Source organism: Embiotoca jacksoni, unplaced genomic scaffold (assembly GCF_022577435.1).
Source record: "Embiotoca jacksoni isolate LCO1_2020_lvr unplaced genomic scaffold, fEmbJac1.0.p SCAF_13, whole genome shotgun sequence".
NCBI lineage: Eukaryota > Metazoa > Chordata > Actinopteri > Embiotocidae > Embiotoca > Embiotoca jacksoni.
Genome location: NW_027185263.1, coordinates 8,818,615 through 8,827,927, shown reverse-complemented (window position 1 = coordinate 8,827,927; position 9,313 = coordinate 8,818,615). Strand labels below are relative to the sequence as shown.

General features: G+C 39.3%; 1 protein-coding gene across 1 annotated transcript; it reads right to left on the bottom strand.

Moving 5' to 3' along the window:
- On the bottom strand, positions 1-3,774 carry ccna1 (cyclin A1). The gene is made up of 9 exons (XM_069145573.1): positions 3,731-3,774; positions 2,042-2,200; positions 1,696-1,915; positions 1,484-1,596; positions 1,108-1,334; positions 744-948; positions 530-643; positions 285-418; positions 1-96 (listed from the first exon to the last, which is right to left on the bottom strand). Exons 1-9 carry the CDS (start codon positions 3,731-3,733, stop codon positions 45-47), a joined length of 1,227 nt encoding a protein of 408 aa, XP_069001674.1. The 5' UTR covers positions 3,734-3,774; the 3' UTR covers positions 1-44.
- Positions 3,775-9,313: the final 5,539 nt, after the last annotated feature.

Sequence of the window (9,313 nt, the reverse complement as noted above, 5' to 3'; positions counted from 1 at the left end):
ATGATTGTGTTCCGGCAGAAGGATCAGAAGGGTGGAGCAGTGATTCAAAGGAGAGGCAATTCAACAGGCGGAGCGATCCTCGAAACGCGACAATACCTGTAGACGGAGAGACAAAAGACATAATTTAAACATGTAGAATTGTGTCCTGGTTGCAATATTAACTCAGACTGTAAAACTGAACCACAACAGCTCCCAAAGGCTTTTAGTTTACCTCATCTGTTTTTAAAGTTGTCACAGTATATATATTAGAAAACAAAAAATAAAAATTCTGCACCACTCCTTACTTTGAGCTTTCGTACTTTTCCCTGATGGCTTGTTGTGGGTGTCGCTCTGCACTGATGTACAGTTTGTAGAGGTCAGCTAGGCAGGGTGCAATATCAGCCATGGTATACCCAGTAAAGGCATTTAAGGAATCAGGCTAAAATGGAACAAGATTAAGATTAAAAAAATATATTAGGGTCTAATTCCTTTGGGAAATTCAGACAAAGGGGACTTTTAGTACATAAAATAATGATCCGGAAAAACTTACCCAGAGAGATTCGTTTATAGTGTAGGTAGCTAGGCAGTAGGCTGCAGCTGCCACTATAGAAGGGGCGTATCGCAGGAATGGATCGATTTCCAGCAGGCTTAACTCTGCTATACACTGATAGCAGAAAAAAAGAAAAACATGTCAAAACATGATCGAGGGAAATTAAAACTGTACCTTCTAAGCCCTCACTGTTTGAGTGACTGATTTTACTCACCAGAGCAAGGTTCTCTGTGTAGGCACAGACAGAGTGGACGGACATGAAAAGGTGAAGGAACTGGTGTGTGGTGGGTGCAGCCAACTTGTAGTCCAGCACCCTTAGAAGAACATGCTCCATCTGGATCAACTGTTTCTTAGCGTAGGTGCTGTCAGTGATGTACACAAACTCGGTCAGCTCAGGCGGTGAGATCTCCTCATACTTCCTGCAAGGGGACAGATCAGATAGGCATCACTTTATAAGTTGCAATAAATCCACAAGTCACTGCTCCTCCATAAGGTGGACTCTCACCACAACCAAAATAATGTTTAGAACTGATTGACTGGACAGCCTCAAATCTTAAGAAACATAAATGTTTTCTTACGCAGCAATCAGTAATGCAGATGTGCCGACCAGCTGCAGCTCACGCCGTCTCACACATGCTGTGGAGGAGAGAAAGCGGTCCAAGTAGTTGACAGCCAGGAGCAGCGTTTCAGAATGAAGGTTGAATTCATGGACAACTTCAACCAGCCAGTCCACCAGAATGACCCGCATGCCGTTGGTGATCTCCGGATGACTCTCTAAGTAGCTTGGCTTTGCCCTGAACTTCATCTGCAATTGGAGATCAAAGCAGTAGAGGTGACAAATTAGCAGCGAACTGAGGATCAACACCTCCCTGTTACAATGGACTAATGCTGATTAAACACTAATACGACTGAAATAATTATATTCTCATAGTTAAGAAAAAAAAAAAATCTTACTTCACTCTCCCTCAAGTGCTGGTGAAAGGTTTCTGCATGCTCCACACAAAGCATCCTCTGGGACATCATGGATGTGTTTGGGCCGGATTGTATAGAAACATCCTGGCATGAACCTAAAAGAGTAAGCAGCAAATGGGTGAAGAGCAAAAAGGCATAAGGGGGGAAAAAAAGTTTTTGCATGGTTCAAGTATTTTTGTAAAGGCCAAACTCACTTGAACTCAGCTCCAGCAGGAGTCTCATGTCTTCGTTTTGCAAGGCATCAGTTTCAGCATCTTGGCAATAACTGTCCAAGACCACCTCTTGACCAGACGCGGCAAGAACAACTTCACAAGCCTCTTCAACATACATATCATAGCTGGAACTGGAGGCACAACCAAGGAAGTTGAGCTGAGAGCTGTCCGAGACCGAACTGTGTTTGGAAAATTGGTTTCCCTGAAGAGAAGAATGAGTCAACGTGATTGGCACGTTAAACTGAAATGTGAATGTTATGTGATGGGCGGAGTGAATGAAAATCAATAAACCTTAATACACTCCACTGTGCCTCTCTCTTTCACCTACCTGGCTGCGAGATCGATCACCCAGCTCATTGACCGACAGGACACCGAGCACTGACCGCTGTTTGGTCCTCTGGACTTGCAAAGCATCTCTTTTGGTTGAAGGGGGAATATTTTCTTTGCTAGTGTGACCAGCACGGTGGGCATTTGTGTTGAAGTTCATCTTTAAACAAGAATATGGGGAAAGAGAAAGTCAAAAAGTGGTTACCATTGTACAGACACACACGAAACACAGTGAAAAGAAAAATAGTTTCAAATTGAGGAACCTAAATTATAAAACATTTTCGACTGCCTTTGTCAGTTATTGCCTGTGGGTCAGTACCCCAAGATTAATATTGCGTGTTGCGAGAAAACAAGAAATCACTTCTATATTCTTTTTCTTTCAAAAATGAGTTATTTTTTTTCCATTGTACAATACTGGATTGTTTTAGCTGTTCAGGCCTCACTGTTCAAATGATACAGTTTGATGAAGAAAAAATTGCTCATAGCAACGCCTAAATATGTGCAACCTGTAACAAGCAAACAAGAAGATAACGGAAATCGGAGCAACTGGGCAAATGTGATGTATAAATGACACTGGTTAGATTATACTTTCCCTGACCATAGTCCAGCAGCTAAATAAGGCTGAAACTAAAAAACTATTTATTATTGATTGCGGCTCAGTAACAACTGTTTTTGTCTCTAAAATGTGATAAAATAGTAAAAAGATACCCATTTTACATTTCACGGAGCCCATGATGATTTATTCAAATTGCTGGTATTCCATTCAAAGCCCAATTCAGTTTACTATCACATAAAGGAGAGCATCATTTCACTTGACAGGCTGGATCCTGTGACCGTCTTGCAAATCTGCTTAAAAAAAAATGACTGAAATGATTGGCAAATCATTTTTGACTGATACATTTTTTTCTGCACATATAAGGTAGCCTACAAAAAAAAAATGAAAAAGAACAAAAGTGATAAGCCAACTTTTACTAAAATTACAATAAAATGTTAAACTGTTTTCCCAATAACAAAAAAATTAGTTGTGTGGAAAACCAAATAGGCTGGATTTATAAATATAGAAATAAAGTGTGGTACTCAACATTTGAACCTGCCACCACACAAAATGCGTGTTAGTCAGTGTTACCCCTGTTGGATGTCTGACCTTCACTGAACAGAATCATACATGCAAGATAATTGTGAGTAGATTTGTAACATCACAACTATTTTAGTAGCCAAAGATGCATTTAGTAACCAAAGATGCGTGGAAATAAAAAAAATATTTTAAAAAAAATTGCATCTGGGTTTTCCAATGACGGATGAGATGTTATTTCAAGAATTTATACATAGTTAACTGTTTTAGGGTGGAAAAGCATGTCAGATAAAAACAAAAATTTAAAAATCATTATTCTGAGCAGAGTATTTTTCGAACATGCTTGAAGGGGATCTTGAATCAACAACGTGTGAAATGTGGGGCACAAATGTGTAGTCACATTCTTCTGAGCGCAGGTGAACTGAAGATGTCAGAAACACATTGCTATGGTTACAAAATTTTGTCGGAGAGAATCAATCACAGACACAAACTCCAAGACAGTCGGGCAGAAAAACAAGAAATCAGGCTGCAAACGAAGCGCATCTCTTCAGTGTAACGCAGGGCACAACCCCGCGATGGTTACCTGTAGGTTTGCAAAGTATCTGATTGGAAACTCACCATGATTACCAACGATCAACGAAGTCAAAACTTAACGTTTCAAGGTGGAAACGGGAAAAGTTTTCATTCCAATACCGACCCAACCGGACAAAATGGTCACTAAAATTGTAACTAATTTGGACAAAGAGCAACCTCCTGCTGCCTTTAGGCGACGTCCCGGTATTTTATTTTTTTCTTCGACAAAGTTTATCTCGTAAATCAAACTCATCAGCTGTTTACTCCGGGTTCTCTGTCCAATCACGTGCCAGAACGCTACCGCGCACGTTTGACGTCACGTGTCAGGCATCTCTAATTGGATTTACTTGAACTTCAATCTCAAATTAATTGCTTTTTTGACACTGGTTTTGCATGAGTGGTCTATTGTAACTCTCCATGATGTAATTAGCCATGAATATATGGTTAGTGGCTCCTCACATTGGTACCCTGACCAGTAACTGTTGCTCGAAAGCATGAGAATAGTGCAAACAATATTTGTGTAGCGTTATTAATAAATAAATATATATATATAAGGATATGGAAAACTACTTTTCAGGAACACTCATTGTCAGCATGCACATTGGGGATATCTTTTTCTTCTGCTCTATGAATAATACCCAATTATTCATTGTCACGCTTTACAGTATTTATTAGTTAAATTCTTCATTGATAAGGTGAAGCACCTCATTAAAAAGACAGTCTTAATGTCTTAATGTCTCATGGATGTGAAAAATTCAAAAGGTTGAATGTGGTATTTTAACTTTGTGACATTCCTGATAGCCACTTCAACATTTCATTTGTGGAATTTACCTCTTTTAAACATTATTGATTTAATTCAATGTATTTTTAAAATATATTGACTAATTTTCCTTTTTTGAATAACTATAATTTGTCTGTCTTTTGCAGGTTTTTTTTTTTTACAATGTCAGTGCCTCAAGTATGAAGGATTCACTCCATTTAAATCAGCACAGGAACTTGCATATATTTGCATGTGGTGGTGAATGATGAGTTGCTTTAGTGACACTGATCTAAGGAGAGCTTTTGTCAGCATGTGATTGAATGAGGTCTGGAGTCTTTGTAAATTGTTGGACATGAATTGCAGTGTCACACTTGGAAGTAAGCGTTGACAGTTCAGAGGATGGATAGCTGAAAGGCTGAGTGCACAGTGATAGGCTGGTCCATTGTTGATGACAGTGATGACAGTGGTGACAGTAGTCTCCTCTGAGTCAACTGCCTGAAACATCTTGCTTTAAAGCATGTGGAGACAGAACAATAAAGTGCCAATAGTTTTTGGGAGGTGAGGACATGTCTCAATGATGAGATCTGTTCGGTATACCTCAGTTATTGGAATAATATAGATAACAATCAAAATAGGACGTGTGGAAGACGGATTTTGTATGTGTGATATGTTAAAATCCATGATATTTATTTACAACTTTGGCTGTGGTTAATTTAAACACTATGACTTAGATATCCATTATTTCAAATCTGATCAAATAGCTGCTGCTATAAATTTATATTTGTGTCTTATCTGTAATCTGGAGCACAGTCACTGTTTGTCTCCGTTTCCATCACTGGGATGTGATTAAAGATTTGTCCTTATCAAACCAGAGCTGGCTCTTGTTTATCATGGATTTATTCACTGGAATGTTTTAATGCTTCTCCTTCAGCTGGTGACTTGCACTTGTCTGCAGCCACTCCTCCTGTTTTTTTAAACAGAATTTGAGTGTAAGTAAGGATGATAAATGCCTGCTAAATGTCAGTTTTGTGCCAAGCTGGGGTTGGATAGCGCACTGCATTATTTACTGGACTTGCTACTGCTGTTGACTTTGTTGTTGCTGTTTCTTTGACTGTTCGAACGACATCGGTGAAGTGACAATGATTATCAGACCCACACCGACATCCTCACACAGACATACTGTCCTGTGGAGTGGGGGATTTAAACTGTAAACTGTAAACTGATGTACAGTACAGAGAATACAGATATATATATATATATATATATATATATATATATATATATATAAAACAGAAAACAGAGTAAAATAGATAGGACATTTGAGTACAATGATGAGGAAAAAAGTCTCCATAGAAACCTGTTTTGTCGTAGTGCCTGCATTCTCTACATTGCCCATCAGATGGCAAACTTTCTCTTCAGTAATAATGATTTGCAACCTATGTTTGTAATACGAAAAAGTAATAATGGATTTGAATATATTTTTAATGGACAAAATGGCATTGTGACCCTGTTACATGTAATTTGACAAATTAGCCCTGAACCTTTGCTCACTCAGGGATGGAAATGATGCAAAGCGGGGAAATATTCAGCTGATTAAAACACCAAAGACAACTTTTGTGTCTTTCTTTGACTGTAAACCATGTGGACGTTCAGCTGCCTGCCTGAAATTGTAATAACTAGTATTATCATTATTATCTGGATACAGCAGGGAGTACAGGTGTGGTATGGAGACAAATAAGGGAAGCGGGGCGGACCATTAACTGCAGCCTTGTTAGGCTGCTGCTGCTGCTGCTTAACAGCTCCAGTGAGCAGTTGAGGATTAGGGATTCCAATTTACAACCTTTTTGGTCACAAGACTGCTTTTTGAACCTCCAGCCAACCATCACTACTAATACGTTCCTGAGGGCTGTATTCGATGGGAGGGCTCCCTCAATTTTTGTGCACTATGCTATTTTTTTTGTGTATTCGCCATATTTACCTTACCCCCCCCTTTAACCAGAATAACATCTTAAAAACATCTTTTTTCTTTGACTAATCTGGTTGGACTTTAGTTTTATACACATATGTCGACCGAGTCTTTCAATCCAAACGCAATACAGTCATCTCTGGAGAACAAATATGAAGTGATGATGACATTAAAAGGTAAATTTTCCCTCAAAGAACTTACAACTGTGCAGAAACCTATAAATTACATGTAAAGGAGGGATAGTTAATGAAAAAAAAAAACGTTGATTTGCAAGTTCTTAATCTTAATGCTTCAACATTAACATTCATGATTATCATGTAAACAGTATTTTCACGTCACAACAGCATTGTCATCTGTCCTCTTCCGTTATTATCAGGGTGATCAGGTGCATTTTCCCATGTTCCCTGTCCCACGTAACGAGACAATGTCCCACATTTTGATTGGCTTGAGGTGTCAAAAGTCAATACTGCAGGACAGATGCAAATCTGGAAATGCAACTACAACAAAGACATCTCCACTAAAGCCCAAAGATGACTGCCAGACAGATAAAGGAACAGTAGTTGAAATAATGCGCAGCAGTCCCAATCATACAAGTCAGCAGACTGTGATAGTAAGCTAGCACCACATAAGACCATTTACTGTACAACTTTAGTTTACTTTCACGCTTACTGTACTTAGCGTGGGAGTCCGGAAAGTAGCATTCAAATAAAATACATTTGTTAAGTCCTTCAAATGCTAACAGCCTAACCTGTGACCTGCACAGTATAATTAGTGCGTTCATTTTCAAAGTTGGATAGCCATTTAAAATGGTCCCACACAGACATACTCTCTGCCCCTCATTTGGTTTCTGGGAATCTGGTCACCCTCCTTATCATGACAGATTGAAACATAAACAACGTTCTCTGTCATTTTTAACATTAAAATATAATTGAATTTAATCAAATTATAAATGATAATAGTACCGGCCTACAACTACATTCTCCAGTGTAATAATAAAATACAGGACAGCAGGTCAAATCAACAAATTCAGAATTAACCAAATGATCATTTGTGGAGCTGATATCAGATCTAGTTACTCCAAGTGCTTTCAGAGGAACAAATACAAAAAGAAAGGAAGGATGAAAAATGGCAAGTTAGAGTGAGGAACAGGAGTAATTTTCTCCGTGACAGATAAGCTGTATTGGAACTTTGTTCTATCGTAGACCTGATGAAACATCCTCACCTACTTGGTCCAGTAGAGGTGGGGGATAAGGTGGCCTTGCTGGGTGCCGTCAAAATAAAATCGATATATTTGTTCACAGTGTGCCGAGAGGAGGGACTGCTCAAACACACTCTCACACATAAACATGGCACCTGTTCAGGGGACACAATGTCTCTCTCTGTCTTCCTCTGTCTTTTTTTATCCCTCTTTCTCATTTCCGTTCCGTCCCTAAGCAGATGCAGATTGCTCGTGACAGATAGCATTGGGCTGCTGCCATTTCATTAGTGTGATATATTGCCAGTGACAGGCCTGGGCCAGATGCACTGGGCATTTGAGCATCAACCGTAAAGCACCGTGCCATCCGGAAGAACCCGAACTGAGGACGGACCCTCGATCCACGGGTGTTACACCAGTGTCGGGAGGGATCACAGTGGCAGATTGACTCTCATCTCAAGCGCAGATAAGGGTTAGTTCAAAAACAGCAGGACAAGGTGGAAATGACGACTAAAGTGAAGGATAAGGAGATGAAAAGGAAACCTAATCTGCAGAGGTTTATCCATCTTGAAAAGACATTTTCTCACAGGAATAGAAACTGATTAACTGAGGTGATCCAGAAATCGCAGGTGAATAAATCTCATAAGTGGCACTGTTTTGGAACACCTGGTTAGAGATAGCACATTTAGATGCAAGGGGAGTTAAAGTGATATTCTCAGATCTACTTATTTGGTTACCTCTTTATCTTTTTAGTTTATGATTTTTATCCCCATAAGCCTCCATTCCTCATCATTTTCATGACTTGACTTTTCCAGTAGAGAGGGTGAGATTATGCTGCCAAGTTAGCACAAGAAAAACACAAGAGGAGAGCTCACAGCTTTTCCCATATTGTACATTAATATCACTGTGGTTCATCTGCATAAAAAAATAATGCAAACACCACATGAAGAGGTCTTTAACTCTCATATTTTGTTTGTTAGAGTTGTAAACACTGAGAGTCGTGTTTGGTTGAAGCCCAATTAGCAACATTTATTGGCTCTAAAAAAAAGGGGGGGGGGGCTGGCTTTGATATCCAAGTTTTCGAAACAAAACAAGCCAGAACTCCAAAGGGGCCAAATTATCGGCGCCAAACTCCGCAAGGAAGAAAGTTGCAAAAATGATTTAATATATGCAGTGGAAGAGTCTCAAAACTCATAACAAACGCCAACCAAATGCATCAAATGTGAAGTGAAGGTCAAATAAATGCGCAAGTTATCAATCAGTAAATGTTTATCTCCGTCTCTTGTCTGAAGGTCAAATATTTCACGCAGTCTTTGTGCTAAGTTAATGCTTTATTTATTGATTCTAATGTGGATAAAATAGCTTTTTGATGAGGACTATAATGTGGAGGTTTAGTGCCAATCGTCTGCAGTACTGCAGCGAGCCAGGGGCATTTGAAGAGCTCAGAGAGAAAGAGTGTATTATTGTCTGTTTATTTTATAATTGCAGAATAACTATGTTACTCAAATCAGAACGCCGTAGCACACAAAAACAGACGCGTAACCGGAGGGTAACACTTTGTGAAATATCACAGCACGTCACAATAACGGCACGAACCTTTGATGAAAGTTTAATTGTTTACTTTTTAGGGTCTGTTTCTATTCATTAACTATTTGAGGTGACTCAAAAAGGAAGCCTGCGAGAGGGAGACAGCGAGCGAGAAAGTAA

Excerpts from the sequence above, each read along its gene's own strand:
- ccna1 (XM_069145573.1), bottom strand. Across the intron at positions 1,916-2,041 it reads GTGATCGATCTCGCAGCCAG|GGAAACCAATTTTCCAAACA; the intron begins GTAGGTGAAAGA and ends TCTTCTCTTCAG. Across the intron at positions 1,597-1,695 it reads CCTGCTGGAGCTGAGTTCAA|GTTCATGCCAGGATGTTTCT; the intron begins GTGAGTTTGGCC and ends TTACTCTTTTAG.